Source organism: Lethenteron reissneri, chromosome 38 (genome assembly GCF_015708825.2).
Source record: "Lethenteron reissneri isolate LAM-NWPU_2019-01 chromosome 38, ASM1570882v1, whole genome shotgun sequence".
Taxonomy (NCBI): Eukaryota; Metazoa; Chordata; class Hyperoartia; order Petromyzontiformes; family Petromyzontidae; genus Lethenteron; species Lethenteron reissneri.
In genome coordinates this window covers 10,686,349-10,708,363 of record NC_083816.1, presented here as the reverse complement: position 1 = coordinate 10,708,363, position 22,015 = coordinate 10,686,349, and the positions used below count along the sequence as shown (strand labels likewise).

Genomic DNA, 22,015 nt, shown 5'->3' with positions numbered 1-22,015 from the left:
ACATTCACAATAATGAATAATATTGGTCCCTTTCTGGCAATACAACAGGTGTTAAGATGTTCAAACACAAAATAGAAACCTTTTGCAAGCCATCAAGTCTGCATTAACCACATGTACTATGTTGCGGGTTTACTCTCCAACACACAAGCGGTGTGCTGTGTTAGTAACGAATTGGCACGTTTGGTTTACGTGACAAACCTTACGGATTGGCTGTGTTTGCGGGTTTAACGACACATTTATATTTACGCAATCAAACACAAGAACCTCTATTATGGGTTGTTGTCTTCCGTGTTGTTGTAACTTTCTGCCCCTACTGGACATCTGTGAAAAAGAGCTTCATAGCTCATCGGATTCCTCCGCTCTAAATAAAGATTCTGATTCTGGTTGTATAAAATAGTATTAAGTGACCCCGCCGGTGAGCCAGCCGGCACGGTAGAGCGGCATGCCGCTAAGTCTTTCCCATTTGAACATTCAAACAGGGGGCCACGTCATGGTCCAACGTTCCCAGTGTTCTGTTATGACTCGAACGTTCCTTGATTTGGCAAAACCACAGAGCAACGTGGCCCTCTACTGGAGGATTGAAAACGGATTTGTTTAGAAGTTGCTGTTTGTGTTTAGTTTGTTGTAGATTCAAACTCTGCGCCCCTGTACAAAATAACAAGGCCACCCATATTAATAGTGAAACAAACACTCACTGATGTAATTACAGGATGCTGCCATTGAGAGACGGTCCACCACATCGCGCGGCGCTTTCAGATGCGCTTCTGCGGCCGTCTAAATCGCTCTTCTTTATGATTCTTGGAACCCACTAGAATTATGCGCTTTCAAATCATCATCTGGATTGACAAACTCATTTCTTTAGGACTGCTTTTTGTGTTTAGTTTGTTGTCCTTGCTCCGCACATCCGATGGGCACGGCTGGCTACGTACAGTGCAAAAGAAGTTCGACATACGTACCACACTCGTCCATGAAAAATAGTGCCCACGTGATAGCCTTGCGAGATAATAATAATAATAATACTACGACTCTAAATTTTACATGTATCAGTGAGTATTATTGGCAATCATAATCATCACGATCCGTGGGCAGGTAGTCCCGTAGGTGTCCACTACAGATTTCGTCATTTGTTTTCTTTCCTCTCTGTCTCGTGCCAATATACTCAAGTAGCGCACGTCATTCCGGCCAACAATCACTTATGTCGTCGCCAATAAATTCTCCGTTAGGTCTTCCTCTCTCTCCGGTTCCTTCCATTTGTCCCGAGCAACAAGACACTTTTAATTTTCCTGTCACCCATCCTCCGTGTGTTTGTCCGCATAGTGTCAGTTTCCTTCTCATCAGGTCTTCTTCTGCGCGCAAAACTCTTTCTCACTCATACGTTGGCCGTCCACCCTTTTGGCGCGTCACTATGATCGTCAGTTACCAACTCGCGTCCTCCCGTCTCTGCCGCCCTCCCGCAGGTCCCACGTGTACATCAAGGAGGAGCCCATGTACATGCAGCAGAACGACGACTACTCCAGGGAGCGGGAGGTGGAGTTCGATGACGACGATGAGGTGGGGCGGGAGGCGGATTTGGAAGAGGAGGATGTGGAGGAGGAGGAGGAGGATGAAGAGGCGGCGGCGGCGGTGGCGGAGTTTGAGCAAGGCCCCTTGTCGCTCGTCACAACGTCCGGGGGGGGCCGCTCCCCCGAGCCCCCCGAAGCCCAGGGCTACTGCGACGACATCACGGAAGATGACGACGAGGTAGACGACGACGAAGAAGGAGGAGGAGAAGAAGGAGGAGACAGGATGATCGGGAGCGACGGCGTCGAAGCGTCGGTGCCGCATTTTCACGGTCACGGAGCGTACGCCGCCCAGTGATGGCATCGTTTCCGGTGCTTTGGGCCGGGGGTTTAAAAAACAAAAATAGGTTTTTTGCATTTTTTAAAAGTTGTACGACGACGACGTTTTCTACCGCCGGAACGAACGTTTGCCTCGCGTGGCCATCGTCCCACTCGCCGCTGGCGGGGACAAAGACAATGAAAGGAAAAATGACGATAGCTCGACGCAAAAAAGAAAAAGAAGAAAATGGGGGGAAAAAAAACGAACGTGGGACTTTTTGTTTCTTTCACAAAAAAAATGTTGCAAGAAAAATCCGGCGAGCCCTTTTTTGTTGTGGGTAGGGGGGAGCCTCTCCACGGTGCGGATTTTTGACCCGGCCGTCACGTTCCCCCCTCACCCCCCGCCCCCCCCCCTTGTCGCGAGTTTCCGTGACGAAGCGAACGTTCGCGAGTGGAGGCAGAAAGCCGTGCTTGTGGCCGGCTCGGATGTTGGTACGTCTCACGTCAATGCTGGATGCTGGGACTTATTTTTTAAAATTAATTTAGACACACACACAAATAGGCCTTTACCTGGATTGGACTGGTATGCATTAGTTTCTAACAAAAAAAAGATATTTTTTTAAAATGGTAAAAAGAAAAAAAAATCTTTAAAAAATCTGACCGATAGTAATCGTGTTCGTACATTGTAACGTTTCGGTCGGACAGAATACTCCTTCGATACCTTTACAATACCACTGCCTTAAAAATGAGTCTCAAGGGCATTGGTGCCTGTTCGTCTCCACTATGTATGTTCATCATCCACCGCTCAGCATTTTCTCAAACGCGACAGCGTTAGCAATAATGCCGTTGTAGAGTTCCATCGCTCGTAGCTGGGGGCGCACAAGCGGACGAGTTGGCGGGAGGGTTTTGTATAAAACGCCCTTCAATGCTAACGTCGCCGCACCGTCCCAACGGAACGGCAGGGTCGCACGTACCTGTGAGCAGGGCACGCAGTAAAAAATGTACGGCGTTCGGATGGTTTCTGATGCAACACAAAAAAAGTATCGGCCGTGGGTTGGCAGCTCCCAAAAACCGCAACAGAAACGTGGCGTCACGATGACCTCGGTGTGATCAAACAGAGCGGCAGTTTCAAACTGAACGTCGGATCGGGTATTCACCCCCGAGTCTTCATCATCCGTTGAGTGGCGAGTTGCACCTCTGTGCGCACCGCAGTCAGCGCACTGCATCAAACACACGTTCGACTTCCTTCATTGTTTTAGCAATTGTTTTTAAAAAGGTAGTAATGGTGCAACCGTGCAATTGCTCGCTCACGCCACTGCTGATGGAGGGGTCTCCACCGGAGGGAACTCTTAGACGGTATTTGGCCTAGTCTTCCACACTGGTCAGACATGTTGGAAAAGGTGGGCGTTACCCACACCTGATCCCCCACATGCAACTTGTCGATTGAAATCCTTGAAATTATCGATTTTTTTAATTCGCACCTCAATGATGTTTTTTTTCTGCCACTGATGTGAACGCGATGTTGCGGTGGCTCATTTCACTCACGAATCGGGAATTGCAACAGCAAAAAAAAAACCGTACAGTACGTTCAACGTTGTGGTTCGTGATCATTTGCTGTCGAATGCACTATATAGGGTATAATTGCTTAATCGCTAAAGCTTTGAAAGAGGCCAAACTATGGACATTAGCTCACCTTTAAATGCCCAAAAACGGAAATGTGAGAAGAAGAAGAAAACGAATGAGACGAAATAGCCACCAGCTCAAACGAACACCAAAGTAAAGCAATAGAGAACCAAAACACGCTTGCCCATGCTTCACAGATGTCCGTCGCCGCCGGAGCGCGTGTGCACGCTGTCGGCACACGCGAGTGGCGGAGTGGTGGAGACGGAGGAAGTACAAGAGACGACTCGTCGTACAGCCTTGTCCGTACACCGCATCGTCCATTGTGAGAGAATTACAATTAGACAGCATTTCGCCCCCCCTCCCACCCTGTATAACGTTAACAAACTGTTAGAGCAAGTGCCGTTCGCGAGTCGCACCTATGAAGGGCCGGAACGGCACACGAGGGGGGTGGGTTGCCAGCACCACGCCCGGCCGCTTTTGTCTCCCTTTTGTCTCCCTAGTGGCGATGTTTTTACTCATCGCACCAGGTACTCAATTAAGGCTGAGTCGGCCTAGGGGAGGCCCGGCACCCTTTCGGATAACCGTCACTGGTGTTGGCCGTGAGCGGGAATCGAACTCGGGTCGCCGGGTTTGTAGCGCGGCGCACTAACTGCGACATGACCGCTTCTACACGTGCACACACCCAACTTAGTACGAAAATGTTTTCCTGTGCGAGTGTCATCCCTCGGAACGTCCACGTGTCCTCCGTGGCGACGGCAACGCACGCCGCGTCGAGACGTTAACCAGGCCTCGGTGCTCATCGACCCCACCGCTGTGACTCACAATTGCGTATTTTGTCACGCGCCGGCGAGGATGACTCTCGATGTTTAGGCTACAACAAAAAATATCGTCTATTAAGGAATGTGAACAAATTGTTGTCTAGTTATATATTTGTTGTCAAAATGTGACGATACCTGTATGGACAACCCCGTATTATGCAAATCCAATGCCACTATGAACTTAGCAGCTTCAATGTCCTCCCAAACAAACAACCCCCCACCCACACCCCCACAACTGTTAGACCTTGCCAAAGAAATACATCTCCAAAGCGAAGCCTTGTTGTTGTAAGTTGCGTGCATTTTGCATGCGGCTTGAAGAAGAAGAAGAATAATAAGAAGAAAAAAAAACCAAAATTGGCCACAAACGTAGGCAGCCTTAACGTCATTTATTTTATTTTCATACCCGACAAAAGAGTCGAATGAGCCAAGCAGATGGCGCAATGCATCTCCTTCTGAACCAAAGACAAACTGCTAAGTCACGAATCTCAGCCTTATGAAGCAAGACACAGGGAATGATGAGCGAGCACTGTGTATGAAACTTCGTGTTGCCTTTTACACAAGAAAGATGCGGTGTTTTAAAAAAAATGTTTCGTTCATAGCGTGTACGCAGGCGCTCGCGATCCGGAGCCGCATCTTGCGGGAGCAACAAGAAAAAAAACTGGGCGATCGTCACGTCGATGAATTAGGGGACAATTACCTCAGTTGCAGCTCTGTCCGTGGTGCTGAAAATAAAAATAAACACATAGTCACATTGCCGATAAATGGCAGACGCTCATAAACTTGAGCAATGCGCAAGATACGTTCGCCTTCTCTAGTGATTGTTTTGTTCAAAGTGGGGGATATTTAATTGTGTTTAGCACACAGCACAAACGGAGTTGCTGTTGTTCAGCATCTGTGTGCAGTTTTGTACACTTCGGGTTTTTAATTTTCACGTAAAAAAAGGAGAGAGAACAGCAGTGAGGTGTGGTGGTGTAGCAGCTCATGGGTAAAACAAAGTCCGTGACTGCTTTCGTCTTCTGAGGCCATACCCTAACAACTTGTGCGTCTCACGTATCCGGTTTTTTGTTTCCTTCCAAAGTCGTAAATGCGTCGCTGGGGTCGACTCGTTGAGAAGCGATGGCCTACAGACAGCTCTCCCCCCCCCCCCCCCCATCAACTCTGGTCAAAAATAATGACCGCACTGCACTACAAACACCGCTAGGAAATGATTGATGGTGGCCTGGGTGACGTTTCAATGACCTCTCGCTTTTTCCGGAGCCGAGGTAAAAGGTGCACCGTATTTCACAGCACTTTCCACTAACCGACAGAAAGAACGAGGTTGTGTGGAATTGATGTTTTTCTTTTTTTTTTAAACAGAGTAAACCTCTATTCTGTTGTGTGCACGTTAAAGTCGTGAGAAGCACCTCTGCCCATCGTCGCGATGGAACAGCGAATGACCGTGGCTGTTGTGGCCATTGTATTTACCTCCAGTGTGCAGTCATCTTCTTGCGGTGAAAACGCTCGGGCCAAAACACGAGGCCTTGGGCAAAACACGGAGGTGGCGACGGCAAGGTTTGTGCCAGATGAAGGCTCCAGATTTTGGGCAGTAATCCCCCACGCAGTGCCAAAAGGCGGATTTGCCAGACGCCTACGATGCCGGTCCACGTGCTCAATACTTCACGCGAAGCAGTACAATTTAAGCGCACAACCGCTTGTCAAACGACCTTCACCGTATTCTTTGGTTTCTTTCGGTAAAGTCACAGATGATCTGATCGAGTCACTCACATTTCTGAAGAGATGCCGAACCTTTATGAACAGTTGACATTAGAGGCTCTTACCCCCATTTTCTCTCCGCCTGATGACGAACGCTTGTGTTGCGATCGAAAAGTCGTGAGTTTTTGTTTTTTTATTTAACATTTTATTATTTTATTATAATTTTTTTATTTCCTATCTACGTGACTTTACCGAAAGAACTAAAGAATGTGAATTCCTGCAGTCACGAAAGTTTTAAGTCAAAATTTGCGAGTTTAAAATCCTGATCGGATGATTGACTCGACCCATCATCCCACCGAGGTCGATAAAATATTCACTACTTGGCAGGGGAGTCAGTGAGGTTTATAGTACAGGTTTTATTGGGTGAGATCACGTAAATATACAAATGTTTCGTTAAACCCACCACCACCCGACACAGCCAACTAGTAAGGGTTGTCACGTAAACAGAACGTGCCAATTCGTCACTAGTACAGCACTAACCGGTGTGTTTGAGAGCCAAGCCACAACATTTACAATCTGAGCACGACGTTTCGCCAGTAATTTACAACGAGCTTCATCAGGCGTCAGCCAGACAGTTAGTTGGGTTTATCTTGCAGGAGAGACTCGCCCCTGCCACGAGAAGGCAGAATTTCCACCACTGACTCGGAATTGTTAACAGGAGATTAGCAAAACCCCAACGTTCATTTGAGCAGGACAAAAAAATATAACTTCGACTTTTATTTAAATAACTCAATAAGTGTCCGATAGCTGTTCATGGGACCTGCCCAAACAACTGAAGCCCGCATCTGAAACAAACCTCGCGTCAAGGCCGTGCGGTTTGAGCTGTCCCGATGATTTGGCGCGGCGTTTGTCGGGGATGTAGATGACCATTGAAATGCCAGAGAATAGAGAGACATTTTTGTTGTTGTTGTTGTAGATAAACGTTTTGTGTGGATTTTGTTCGGCAATTGTGTTTTGTACATTTTTTTTCACCGGTGAATTCGTTTTCTTTTTTTTTTATCTTATCCCAGGGCACTCATTGTGATTTTTGTTCGTCCGTCCGTTCGTTGTTCTGGTGTCACCATGTGATGGTGACGGCTGAAACCGTAAATGTTTAAAGTGTAGCATCGACATACTGATAGGGTTATGCATGTGTTGTTTTTTTTTCTTTCTTCCTCTCCAGTAGTTTAAGTGGGATGATGGTGACAAAGAGTGGCAACTGAATAAATGATTGAAATGAATGAAACCCGCCGCGGTCATTCCTGGCTAATTTCTTCACGCGACCTTTTCGTGCGATCGCAAGGTCAGCAAGATCGGAGGGTTGTTGTTGTTGTTGTGGCTGTTGTTTGTTGTTATTGTCACAGTTGCTCATGTTTGCTAAATGCGTAAATCGCCGTCGAGTTGAGCGCGAGACTAAATGGAGAGTACAAACGCTGGCAACGCAAAGCACAGGGCCAGCACCTCGGGAGAAACACTCGGCGGCAGGCAGAAAAAGCGACGACGTCAAACGCTGTTGATACATTTTTTATATTGTGGAGGGCGGAAGGAGGGGGGGGGGGTGAGTGACACATATAAATATATTGCCTCGTCCATTTACAATGTTTCATGTTGAATTCTGTTGAAATTTTGATGAAGTTGAACGACAGCAAAAAAATGAAAAGGTGCCCGTTGACAACCTCCCCACTTCCACCCCCTCGTCACGGCTGGCGAGGAATTGAGAGGCGATTGTCTGGTTGTGTTGTGACTCTGCGCTCCGCCCCTCCCCACTCCACCTCTCGGCTCAGGTTCGCAGTCGCGACGTTTCACGGACGCGGTAGTCATCGTAATAATAACACTGAATTAATTCTAGATTTGAAGTTTCCGTGACCGCAAGTATCCCATACTCTTTCGTTATTTTCGGTAAAGTCACGTAGGTGAAAACAAAATAAAAATAAAACAACTCAATTAAATCACGACGTTTCGGAAGCAACACAAGCATCCGTCATCAGGTGTGACTGCTCCAGCACAATTACTGTAGCGTATGAAGAGACCTATTTAGAGACACGTGTTTATATAGGGTACTAGGGTGGGGGGGGAGAGCCAAGGGGTCGGTGGGGGGCATGCGACAGCCGTGTGGCATCGTGGGCGGTTGAGCAGGGGATGATCTGAGTTAATCCGATAGATAACCATCTTTTTTTGAATAACACTGAATTACTCGGGGGGGGGGGGGGGGTTGTGTGTGTGTGTTGCCATTCTCTGTGCTCGTGTGCGCTTCTCTTGCTCTCTCGCTGCGACGCGATGACTTCTCAGAGACTCGAACAGTCAAACGACGACACCTCGGGAAGTGTCGAGCCGCTTGCCCCGTTCCGCGTCGTCTCCCTCTGCAGCGCATCGGGGGGCTAAACCGAACTAGGTGGGCAATCTTGTCTTGAATCCACGCGTCGACGGAGCCGGCGTTGGATACGGAAGCGGCTCGCAAATGCCGCTCACCCGGTGCGCTCCACTTTTGCCCAAAGCTCGCGGCGCCCGCCACGTGCGCGTGTGCCTTGTGGCGTTGTTTTTGGGGTAAATCGATCCCCTTCAAAGGCGTCAAGTCGAAACGGCGGATCTCCTCTGGATTCAGCTCTCGCTGTGTCGACAGCTGAGACGTCTTGGGCTACTGCTCTCTTTGGCTGTCCTTGAGATGTTTAGTATTTAAGGTGTTTTCGTTGTTGTTTTTTTAAATCGTTGTTATCGGTTGTCATTCGCGATCCTACCGTGGGTTGGAGCATGAAAGGGGGACGGGTGTTTGTTTCTTAGTTTGTTGTTTTTGCTCTTCTTAAATGTGTGACAGTTAAACTGTTTTATTTCTTCACTACTACGTATGTAATTCTTTTAAAAGTTGCATGTAAAGTTTGGCTTGAGAAGTACGTCACCGACGAGAATGACGTGTTGTGTTTGAGCCACAAGGCAGTTGTGTTTGAAAACGCATCTAAAATGTTTCCAGTTTTAACAACAAAACTCCAACTCAGATCGTCGAGTTCGCGAGTCAAAACTTGCGGGGAAGTGGAGGCTGAGAGGTGCCTGTGGGCAATCCTGAGCCACGGCCCCGAGGCTGCACACAAAGTCTCACCCACCAAACACCAGTTTGGGATCAAAGCTGTGACCAACGTTGAAACAATAAACCATACAACTGTAGAAACTTTAATTTTTTTATTTGACCAGGTAAGGCCCACAGAGCTGTATAGCTCTTTTTTTCAGAAGCGACCTGTCCGCAAATGATAGCTGAACCAAGTGGCTTGTCACGTGGAGATGTATAGCAGCCAAGTACTGTACTCTAAGCGCGTGATGTTGATTCTAAATGGGGAGGAAAAAACCGGAGAACCCGGAGAAAAATCCACACGACCACGGGGAGAATATGCAAACTCCAAATATACAGCAGGCGTCAGGATCGGGATCAAACCTACGAACTCCTGAATACCAGGCGAGGTAGTTAACATCTCTCCACCGTGGCGACCCATGTAACACAGGCACACGCGCAGGATACAGGGCACTTGATGGAATGACAGTGATAATAACCTGGAAGCCCGTATGCATCTAAGCGTTGTATCCTGCGACCACGGGAGAGAGAGAGCCATGCAAACTCCAAATGCGCAGACGTCCATGGTCTCGAACGAACCCGCGCCCCCCACATTCTATCAGAGACAAAGTAACATTGTGGCCCAAGTCACCGATCCCACCAGACCTCCCCGACGTTTTCTACCCGCCGATAAATCGCCGATGATCGAACTCGTAGAGCGAGCGATGGCTTCCAGCCACATGCGAACCGCTCTGCGCTTTGTGCATTTTTATCGTCGCTGTTTTAAACTCGACCGTCGCCTCGCTCCTCGTTCCCGCCGTCGTTGCTGCTGCTGTTGTTTGTTGCTGCTGCTGTTACTCTTTGGTTCTTTCGGTAAAGTCACGTATAAAGAGAAAATAATAAATTAAATACTAGCATACGACGTTTCGATTGCAACACAAGCAATCATCATCAGGTATAAACGAAATAGAAACACAAATCTAGTATACTTAGAAATGTAATGTAATACAACAGAGAGTCGAATAACATAACAGTCAACACCCTACCTGGTTGATTACGTTCTTCCTGAGAATGCTAAATTTGAGAGAGAGATAAAACACAGAACCGGAGATATATAGACATACATATAAGTAGAGACAGATATCACAGAGATACATAGAGAGATAGAGACACATACATAGGCATACAGATAAGTGTGCAGCGGGCGAATTGTTACGCGAGCACGTGACCAGTCTTCCTCGAGAGCACGTGACGAGTCTTCCTCGAGAGCACGTGACGAGTCTTCCTCGAGCACGTGACGAGCCTTCCTCGAGCACGTGACGAGTCCCCCTCGAGCACGTGACGAGACTTCCTCGACCACGTGACGAGTCTTCCTCGACCACGTGACGAGTCTTCCTCGAGCACGTGACCAGTCCCCCTCGAGCACGTGACGAGCCTTCTTCGAGCACGTGACGAGTCTTCCTCGACCACGTGACGAGTCTTCCTCGACCACGTGACGAGTCTTCCTCGAGCACGTGACGAGTCCTCCTCGAGCACGTGACGAGTCCCCCTCGAGCACGTGACGAGTCTTGCTCGAGCACGTGACGAGTCTTCCTGGAGCACGTGACGAGTCGTCCTCGAGCACGTGACGAGTCTTCCTCGAGAGCACGTGACGAGACTTCCTCGAGCACGTGACGAGACTTCCTCGAGCACGTGACGAGTCTTCCTCGAGAGCACGTGACGAGTCCCCCTCGAGCACGTGACGAGTCTTCCTCGAGCACGTGACGAGTCGTCCTCGAGCACGTGACGAGTCTTCCTCGAGAGCACGTGACGAGTCCCCCTCGAACACGTGACGAGACTTCCTCGAGCACGTGACGAGTCGTCCTCGAGCACGTGACGAGTCTTCCTCGAGAGCACGTGACGAGTCCCCCTCGAGCACGTGACGAGACTTCCTCGACCACGTGACGAGTCTTCCTCGAGAGCACGTGACGAGTCCCCCTCGAGCACGTGACGAGACTTCCTCGACCACTTGACGAGTCTTCCTCGAGCACGTGACGATACTTCCTCGAGCACGTGACGATACTTCCTCGACCATGTGACGAGTCTTGATCGAGCACGTGACGAGTCTTCCTCGAGCACGTGACGAGTCCTCCTCGAGCACGTGACGAGTCCACCTCGAGCACGTGCCGAGTCCTCCTCGAGCACGTGACGAGTCTTGCTCGAGCACGTGACGAGTCTTCCTCGAACACGTGACGAGACTTCCTCGACCACGTGAAGAGTCTTCCTCGAGCACGTGACGAGTCCTCCTCGAGCACGTGACGAGACTTCCTCGAGCACGTGACGAGTCTTCCTCGAGCACGTGACGAGACTTCCTCGAGCACGTGACGAGTCTTCCTCGAGAGCACGTGACGAGTCTTCCTCGAGAACACGTGACGAACCTTCCTCGAGCACGTGACGAGTCCTCCTCGAGCACGTGACGAGACTTCCTCGAGCACGTGACGAGTCTTCCTCGAGCACGTGACGAGACTTCCTCGAGCACGTGACGAGTCTTCCTCGAGAGCACGTGACGAGTCTTCCTCGAGAACACGTGACGAACCTTCCTCGAGCACGTGACGAGTCCTCGAGCACGTGACGAGCCTTCCTCGAGCACGTGACGAGCCTTCCTCGAGCACGTGACGAGTCCTCCTCGAGCACGTGACGAGTCTTCCTCGAGAGCACGTGACGAGTCCTCCTCGAGCACGTGACGAGACTTCCTCGAGCACGTGACGAGACTTCCTCGAGCGCATGTGGCGCGAGCGTTTTTATTTTTTTGTTGCGTTTTTCTTTTGCATTCTGCCACAAAAAAGGATAATGTTACCAAAGTTGTTTTTCCTCACAGCGTAATTGTTAGTGTGATGTATCCATTTCGATGGTCTGTTCTGAACAGGCAAAGAAACTAAGAAAAATACACGACGGCTGTATGTAAAACAAAACCGTGGCATTTTGTTAAATGCAGTAAAAGCAACTTTATACAGCGCCGTTGCATTCTTGGTGTTCCTTTACGGTAATAAATTTGGTGTGGTGGTGGTGGTGGTGAGGGCGTAGACTCATTTGGGGTAGATGCTCGCAAGCGCCTATGCAGACCAGCGTAGCATCTCGCCACCGAGATGTTAACTACCTCGCCTGGTCGACAGGAGGTCGTGCATTCGGTCCCGACCCTGACCGCCTGCTGTTTATTTGGAGTTTGCGTGTCTCTCTCTCCCCGTGGTCGCGTAGTTTTTCTCCGGGTCCTCCGGTGTTCCCCTCCACATTTAGAATCAACGTCACGCGTTTAGAGTATTTAGCTGCTATAATCTTCCACGCGATAAGCCACTTCGTTGAGCTATCATTTGTGACAAGGTCGCTTCTGAAATAGATCTGTATAAAACATAGTGGAGTATTATTCTTGGTTCTTTCGGTAAAGTCACGTAGAAGGGAAATAATACAATAATAAAAATAAAACAATACAATTCTCACGACGTTTCGATTGCAACACAAGCAATCATCATCAGGTGTGAAAACCACAGCAGGAAATTTTGAAAAATGTGGCGGTTTTCAAATTGTCTTGCTGTGTTTTTTCACATCTGATGATGATTGCCAGTGTTGCAATCGAAACGTTGTAAGACTTTTATTATTGAATTTTTAGTATTTTATTATTTCCCTTCTACGTGACTTTACCGAAAGAACCAATAATATGAATCCCTGCAGTCACGAAAGCTTTAAATCGAAACACAGTTGAGTCGTTTAGTTTACTCTTTAGGCACTCATTTTTGGCCGAGTAGATGCGTGCTTAGAGGGCTGCAGTTGGAACGACGCAGCGAGTTCTTTAAACCACCCCCATCGCCTCTGTTCATGCGGCAGTCGAAATGGGTCCCGCCACAGCAGCTCGACTCGCAGCTTTGATGTGTGCGGTGGGGTGCAGTGCTGGGCACTTTGCACAACTTCCGAGATGTTTGGACAGCGTGGAATCGTTCGCCCCCCCCCACCCCAAAAAAAGTATACACCTACGGAGAGGGCTCTCCGAACTTATTTTAGCGGAGGCCCCTTCTGCCAGCACAGGGTGCGAGCAAGCACTCGCAGGCCTGCCCCTTTACCTTGAGCTCTCGGGGAGATCCCACCAGGCCCGTGTACTCATTGGCAATCACCACCGATGTGCGTCATTGCCGGTGATCGAACCCACGTCACTTGGATCGCCTGCGCGCGCGCTCACCGCCGTCATGACACCGGTCTCCCGCACGCACACGACAGACGACACGTGTGTGTGTCTGAGACCCCAATCATTGATTCTTGCCGGGGGGGGGGGGCTCCAGCGAGTGCTTGACGGCTACCGACCACAGGAGCAAATCGGCAAATCAAATAAATGAATAGGTGCCCCACAGCAAGGAAATGAACCGCCTATTGCGCCACATTTTTTTTTAAAATAATGGGCCGTCTGCTAGCCATTATCCTTGTTTACGCGAGTCAGACGGTGCATGCCTCGAATGCTTTTTTTTTTAAACCCCTTCGCACGCATCGGAGAGCGCGGCCACGCGCACGTGGCTAAGTCACTAATCGGCGACGTCGTTGTCGGCTCCGTCGTTGCGCTCTTTCTCCCTCGCCCGGGAGTCCAGCAAAGAGCAGGAGACATCGTGGACTCGGCTCTCTCGCTCTCTCTCTTTCGGAAACTTGGTGGCAATGAGTTTGGGGCAACTTGGCAATGTCCAAGGCGCCGGCTCCTGGCGATGCGGTGCCGTGCGTGGTTTTGACGGTGGAATATACGAGAAGTCCTCGTTTAACAGGTGATCGAGGAGAGCTGTTAAGACACTGGACAAGCATGGCTGCTATCCGATGTGCATGTTCGGGGTCGTTCATCGTGACAGCCCCTGACGATTCGCTCTGCGTGCTGCGAGCGAGCCATCGGGCAAAGACGGTGGTCACCGCATCGCACGGCGCTTTCGGATGCGCTTCTGCGGCCGTCTGGAACGCTCTTCCTTCCGATATTAGGAAGCCACTGGGGCTATGCACTTTTAAATCACCTAGATTGAAAACTGATTTCTTTAAAACTGCCTTTTGTATTTAGTTTCTTGTCCTTCCACACGCACCTTCGATTATCGCGGTGGGCTGCGTACGGCGCGAAAGAAGTTCAACGCACGCACGTGCATACCTATGGACACCGCGCCACAAGCGATGTGCGGTAACGACGCGGAAACTCGTCAAAGAGCGCCACGCACATCGCGACCACAGAAACACCGTGCCGAGCAGCGGCCAATGAGTGCGTTGAGATCACTGGGAGACACACGGAGGCATAAAATCGTCGCGCTCCCGATACTTTCTCCAAATGATTCGAGCGGTGCGCATCGATGAGTGGATGGGCCCCGTGCTCTCCACGCCAGAGCGAATGACGACGGTAGCTGTTTGTTTTGAACGCCACAGCAGCACAAGATTGGTCCCAAGGGAAGAGAAAGTCCCTATTGGTCACCCCAACTGCAGCGGGGGTGGGTGGGGGCGGCTAATGCCTCCACCAGCCCACGCCCTGACCCCTGACCTCACCCCCCTTGACCCTTCTCGATTGCACGGCCAATTGTGACGCCAGCCGGTGACGCTAATGCCTCAATCGCCGCGATCGGGCTCACGTCCCGAGGAAGGGGTCACGAGATCCCAATTCCATCAGCGTGGGCGGAGTCGTCTCAGAGCGAAGACCCCAACGTGGCCACGACTGAGTCACTCCCCGCCACCCCCTCAATCTCGTCGGGGTCTCGAAAGATAGGCAGAGGTCGAGTCCTCGGGTGGGTGTTGAGGGCGATGGGCTGTTGCTGCTGCTGCTCCTGCAGGGTCGGCAGGAGGCGTGGATTTGTCTGAGTGTGCCCCAGTTTCCTTCCCACATGTGAAGGACGAATTAATTTGGCAAACATTCAAATGCAGCAGTCTCCTGAATAAAGAGGCACGTCTCGGTGAGGTTTTCCTGGATGAAGGTGCGTTACTGTTATTGACCACAGGGTGGCTGACACTGGTGGTCAGTGACCTCTGAACCGAACCCCCCGTGGCCCCCTCTCTTTCTCCAACCCCGTGGTGACCATGATGGAAGGCGGGCAAACAAAGCGCCATGGCCACCAGCACGGCGTGGAAAGAGCCGACTGTGAATCAACAAAGTGCTGGACACAGGGATCGGTTTCTACTCTCGCTGGCAATACTACAGGAGGCGATGAGATGTTCATAGAAACCCATCGCGAGGAATCAAGTCCGCATTAACCCCACGTGGCAAAACATGCAAACCAACAGGCTCTCGTATTATGCGCGTTGTCCTTTGAAATTTATTGGCCTACACCAGAGACAGTTTCGAAGACAATGCCCATATTATCAGAACAGGTCTGTGTGCATGTTTTGCCAAAAGTACGTGTGGTTAATGCAGAGTTGATTCCTTGCAAAAGGTACCTAATTGGGTGTTTGAACATCTTAACACCTGTGTTATTACCAGAGAGGCCAAAGCCTATTGTCATTGTTCATACTTTGATCCTGGAAAATCGGTCCCATTGACAAAAGGGCTGTCATGCTCAAAGTAGAACTCGTTATCACGTGATGTTGTTGTTATTAGTGGCCATTAACCATGGGGTTGCGTGGGTGCACGCTTTGTAAAAGTTGGCAATAAGCTGGCAAGAGACCACCTTCTTGTCCAGTGGCAATCCGTCCAAGCAATTAATCTCAGCTCCGCCATGAGTCAACTTCGTGTGCGTTATCTATGCACGTGGTGTGTGCCTTGCCTGCGTATACAGCACTCGAACGCATGTCATACACTACACACACACACTATAGCCGGCCAGATTAACATTAACACACCGCCATCACCATCATCATTAGCTATTGCTGCATGATGGTATCGGCGGGTTATCGCCGTCTCTCACGGCTTTGCGATGAAATCACTCAGTCGAGCACTTGCGCCAGGTGTGGACACGCGTATCTCTCGGGCGATGCCTTTTGACGTTTCCCCATCCTGTGCCTACCACTCCATCACAAGTCTCAACCACGGCACCATCAGCCCACTCCTTCTCCAGCGTGTCTCGAACTCACGTGTTTCTCTCCGGCACATGTGTTTCCTTTCCCGCACCCCCCCTCCATCCCTCCCTCCCTCTCTCCCTCCCCCATGTAAGGAGGCATTTACTCTTTGTTTAAATAACATGGTTTCACATTATTTACAATTAAACACTCGTACGCATCAATTGCAGCCTCGAAGCTACAAAGCAACGGCGACACAGCCAACTGCGGTATGTGGTTACAGTGTTGTGTGACCCACCTACTACAGAGAAGAGGTGGGGGAGGAGGAGGGGGGGGGGGCTGCCGGGGGTGTAGTGGGGGGGGGGGCTTGAATAATGAAATCACTCCGCGGTCTCAAGCTGCTCTGACACCACCCACGGAGCGATTTTGCTGTTGTTGCATTGCAGTCCGCGCTCAGCAGAGAGAGAGGGAGAGAATCGCGCCTCATTCCACGTGGCTGGCCCAGGGCACGGCCGATTATCTACCCAATTTCTCAGAACCCACAAGTTGCGAGCCACTTTAAGAGAAAGAAAAAAAACATCCACCCGCCACCGCTTTCTCGTCTCGCTCAGAGAGCGCAGATGCCGCGACGTGTGGTTCTCGTTTAGGGCGAGAAGCGCTGAGACGCTGCCTCCCCACCTACGTCTTCTCGGCCCTCCTTCCTGCTTCCCCCCACGCACCCCCCCACGCACCCCTCTACGCACCCCCCCACGCACCCCCCACGCACCCCCACGCCCCCCCCCCACGCACCCCACGCACCCCCCACGCACCCCCCCCCACGTATTCCCCCACGAACCCCCCTCCATGCACCCCCCCCCACGCATCCCCCCCACGCACCCTCCCCCCACGCACCCCCCCACGCACCCCCCCCCACACCCCCCCGCGCACCCCCCCCCGACAAAAAAACATCTTCACTTCCAAACCACCAAATCCTCCGGCTTCCCATTGCCCACACTGCAGCCTCTGTGTGTGTGGTGTGTGTGTGTGGTGTGTGCGGCGTGTGATGTGTGTGTGTGGTGTGTGTGTGGTGCGTTGTGTGTGTGTGCGTGTGCGCTGTGTGCGCGTGGTGTGTGGTGTGTGTGGTGTGTGTGTGGTGTGCGTGCGTACGTGGTGTGTGTGCGTGGTGTGTGTGTGGTGTGTGTGTGCGTGGTGTGTGTGTGCGTGCGTGGTGTGTGTGTGCGTGCGTGGTGTGTGTGTGTGCGTGGTGTGTGTGTGTGTGCGTGGTGTGTGTGTGTGGTGTGTGTGTGGTGTGTGTGCGTTATGTGTGGTGCGTGTGGTGTGTGTGGTGTGTGTGGTGTGTGGTGTGTGTGGTGTGTGTGTGCATGGTGTGTGTGGTGTGTGTGGTGTGTGTGGTGTGTGGTGTGTGCGTATGTGGTGTGCGTGGTGTGTGTGTGGTGTGTGTGTGCGTGGTGTGTGTGTGTGGTGTGTGTGTGGTGTGTGTGTGGTGTGTGTGGTGTGTGGTGTGTGTGGTGTGTGTGTGTGGTGTGTGTGGTGTGTGTGTGTGTGGTGTGTGTGGTGTGTGTGGTGTGTGGTGTATGTGGTGTGGGGTGTGTGTGTGGTGTGCGTGGTGTGTGTGTTGTATAGAAAGGCAACACCACACTCAACATTTATCCCAAACTCAACATTTATCTCAACGGTTCTGTGATGGGGCGATACGCAGGGGAAACTCTCTCTCTCTCTGTCGTTAATTTTCATTTGTTTGCTGGTGACTTCGTGTATTTCATATCGAAATCGCCTCCAGTGCTTTTGCTGCTGGCGGTAATACAAGTTGTTTAAAAGTCAAAGTCTCTCTCTGTCTTTGTGCGTGTGGGTTGTGTGTTGTTGTTGTTTTTTTGCGTAGAAAAAAACCTAAACATTTATAGACGCGTGATGACGAGCGGTCCAAGGTGGAACGCCGTGGCGTTGCGACAATTCGCGTGGAGCGATTTTGAAACTGACAGCAGCGGCCGCGGTGTTTGATGACATTTCCCCAAACCAAATCCGAGCACCGCCTCCCCCGCGTCCTCTCCCGTCCGTCTCCCCTCTCCTTCACCCCCAAACGTGCTCACGACAACAGTTACTACTCCGCATAAAACGCGCTGCTCCCTCTCTTTCTGTCCAACCAAGCATCCCACCTCCTCGTTATAACTTCACCCCGCACCCGCTCAGCTCTCTCTCTCTCTCAAATCCCAATCTCCATCCCGTCTCTCCTCCCCCTCCTGTTCTTTTCTCCACCCAGAGCCCCCCCGCCTCTCCACAGTCCTCTAACAACAACGCTGCCGCCGACCGCCTCTGCTTTAATAATCCACACGAACGCTCCCGCACCATCTGCTGCATTGGGCTCGCTCGCACGCGTGGGCGGATTGTGCCGGGTGCCGCACGTGGCCCCGTGCCTGTCAATCTGGCGGAGTTGGGAAGAGGAGGAGGAGGAGAAGGAGCAAAACACTTCGGTGGGGCTTGAATATCTGACCCTGCCCAGCCTTCTCTTTCTCTCTCCACCACTGCCCACCCACCATCCAACCACGCTCTCTCTCTCTCCTCTCTCTTTTTCTCTCTCTCTCCACCACTGCCCACCCACCCATCATCCAACCACGCTCTCTCTCTCTTCTCTCTCTCTTTTTTTCTCTCTCCACCACTGCCCACCCACCCATCATCCAACCACGCTCTCTCTCTCTTTTCTCTCTTTTTCTCTCTCTCTCTCCACCACTGCCCACCCACCCACCCACCATCCAACCACGCTCTCTCTCTCGTCCTCCTCCAGCCAGCCCACATAATCCTATACCATACCTCACCCCCCTACAAACCTCCTCTTGCCCCGTTGTGCTCCTTTCATGCAATTGATTCAGACTGAAAATGCATTCCAGATTCGAGGCGAAGGAGAGAGAGGGGGGGGGGAGAAAAACCCCGCTGTTTAACAACGATCCATCTGAAGGCAGAATGGAGCGGGTTTGGTGGTGGTGGTGATGGTCGGGGTGGGAGTCGAGGTGAACGGTATAGAAAAAAGGAAGACAGAATTTTTTGTAAATTAAAAGAGAAAAATAAAACCTTACCCCCCCCCCATATACTACCACCCCTCAACCATTCGCCTTAAAAAATAAATATTTTAGATAGAGTCATTGGTGCAGACCCTTGCAGCCAGCTCGCAGAAGGAACTATTTTTTTTAGAGAACACAACATAACACACATCCCCCTCGCTCGTGGCTGTGTGCGTGTGTGTCTCTGTGTGCGCTGTTGTTCGGCAATTGCTAAACGTATACTGGTGGAAATAATAATAATAAAACACCCAAAAGTTACACTTTTTTTCCCATTCCTCTTATGTTTTACTTCTGTGCCTGTGTACCAGCCAGCCACCCACACACCCCCGTACATTCAGAATGCGTAGTAGTTCGCTATTTCTAACATTGCATAATGTGTGGTGGTTAGCGTCCCGGGCGCTGTGAACCCAGAGATAAGGGCCGGGTTCGATTCCAGGCCACGGCTAAGAACATCAGTGGCGAGCGATAATCTGTTACCGGTCCTGAGCATCACTCTCCAACCCATACACGTACCGGCGTGGTGAAGTATGGTCAAAACGACACCCACCTATCCATGACTGACACAGCAGTGGATTGACAAGGGGGCTTTATGTAATTTACGTGGAGACGTGTCTGCATGCGTACATGCCGTTTGTGAAAAGGCATGCAGCGTAATCTGTGTTGCACGAGGTTGACTCAACTTTAAATAGGTAAAGCGTGTAGTCCTATTGACGTAAACTGTTTCTTTAACGCATCGCCCTTAATAGGTGCTCGCAAACATTTATGTCCTTGCCCCCCCCCCCCTCTCCGTTAGACGGTGATCAGCTTTTGTACAATTTGGGGAGTTGGCCTTTGTGCCGGTGACGCCTTGCCTGACAGCTCCACCTCGTGGTGAGACACTCGCAAAGACAAAGATGCCTCACGCCACGTGTGACATACACTGCCTCTCCGGGGCACGTGATGTTAGCGGTGCTGGAAAAAGTAGCTACTACACGTGTAGCTATTACTATACATGTAGCTACTGCTGCACGTGTAGCTACTGCTGCACGTGTAGCTACTGCTACACGTGTAGCTACTAATATACGTGTTGTAGCTACTACTACACATGTAGTAGATACTACACGTGTAGCTACTGCTACACGTTGTAATCACCAGCGAAACGTCGTACTCGAATCGTAAATATTGTGGGGTTACTCTCCAATACACCGGTGTGCTTAAGTAGTAAAAGGGGCCCTCCATAAATTACGTCACGCACCTAGGAGGGGGGGGGGGGTCAGACATTTGTGACGATGTGTGACAAGGTGTCAGTTTTGTTGCCAGATAGAAGGGTAAAAAACCAATTATCATATTTTTACTGGCAAATGAGGTTCCCATAGTAAGGGGGGGGGGGGAGTTTGAGAAATGTGACGTCACATCAAAATGCGCAACTTTAAATAAACATAGACAACACGTTCTACTTAATTAATAGACTTTTTTTTAAATAAATGTTTTCTCCTACAACATCAATACGCACTAGAATGACAATAGTTTAAAGCGATTTGACACATGTTTTTTTTTGGGGGGGGGGGCAGAGCTTTGTGACGTCATATTTGAGGGGGGGGGGGTCTGACTTTTTGTGACGCCGTGTGACGTTCCCACCTGATGACGGAAACTTGTGTTGCCTCCGAAACGTCGTGATTTGTATTTTATTATTTTCTTTGTATTAATTTTTTTTTCGTTTTTTACCTACGTGACTTTACCGAAAAAACTAAGAGTATGAATCATTGCAGTCACGAAAGCTTCAAATCTAGAATTATCATTTGTGGCCAGGTCGCTTCTGAAAAAATATGTATATAGCTCTGTCGGCCTTACCTGGTCAAATAAAAAATTGTTTAGTTTAGTTTAAACAACACTAAACGACACATTTATACGTACGCGATCTACCCCCCCCCCCCAAAAAAAAACCCTTTATTATTAGTAAAATTGGCCGACGTGTTAGAACTGACACTTTTATTTCACGATGCCACCTCGGCAAGAGGCGTCGCCAAAGGAGAGTTTTGCGGGCGCGGTGCCTGCCGGTCCCCCCCTCCCCCCGGTCGAGGCTGATGTCGGAGCGGCAGTCAAAGGAGAGAACGGCGCCCGAGAGAGAGGAGGTCCACCGATCCCCGACAGATGAGAAGCGACAACATCCGATCGCGTGCAGGGAGCCACGTGGACATTGCGACATCACGGGACCGGGTGGGCCCTGGCGACGTTGAACCTTCTCTGTGCCGCACGTAGCCGACCGCGCTCATCGGAGGGGCGCGCGGCCGACACGAGGAGGGCCTTCATCCAGCAGTGGATTGACGGTGGCTGATGACGAGACTCGATACAAACAGCGGCGGTGGGTGGATGCCGGCCGCTAGGACCGCTGACGCTGCGGTCTAAATGCAGAGGGGTCCGTCACTGTATACTGCCGGTTGTCTGGGGTGTTAGGCCACAACACATTCGCCAAATAGCCTCCACAGCCTTGCTGCTAAATCGGGCGCCCGCGTGCATTTCATGCACGGCCTGCAGTGGCTGAGCTTGTGGGTGTGCAGGCGGTGCAACTGCGCCCGGGGGGGGGGGGGGGGCACGCGAAGAAGTTGGTGGTGGCGGAGGTCAATTGGGCAGGTGAAAACAATATATTCTTCAAGGGACGCATGGGACAATGTACATTTGAAAACGCACAAAAGCTAACGCGTGCAAGAATACGGGGAATAAAACAAACAGCTACAGCAAAACAAAAATGACTCCAGTGAAACAAATGAAAGAGGCATCTTTGTTTTTGTTTATCAATGTCCGTGACATATTTACGCAAGAAAGCCTCGTCGAGTCTCGAAACGTGCTTCTCTCCATGCTGGGTCCTGCTCGATACAATGTGCGTGCCACCAATTCCCGGTGGAGAGTTGCTTGGCACGCAAGAGCGCAGCGTGTCCGTGTAGTGTGGACCAGGGACCCACTGGTGTGTGTGTGCGCGTGCTGTGTGTTCAA

The 22,015-nt window shown here is 50.7% G+C and overlaps 1 protein-coding gene across 7 annotated transcripts in view; it reads left to right on the top strand.

Moving 5' to 3' along the window:
* The window catches only part of LOC133351816 (forkhead box protein P1-like), a 193,720-nt gene extending 190,182 nt beyond the window's left edge, over positions 1–3,538 (top strand). For all 7 annotated transcript variants that reach the window (XM_061567371.1, XM_061567369.1, XM_061567367.1 and 4 more), the window contains one exon: positions 1,458–3,538. In XM_061567371.1, coding sequence (XP_061423355.1) covers positions 1,458–1,857 — 400 coding nt within the window. In that variant the 3' untranslated portion in view covers positions 1,858–3,538. The remainder of the gene's footprint in view (positions 1–1,457) is intronic.
* The last annotated feature ends 18,477 nt before the right edge of the window (positions 3,539–22,015 follow it).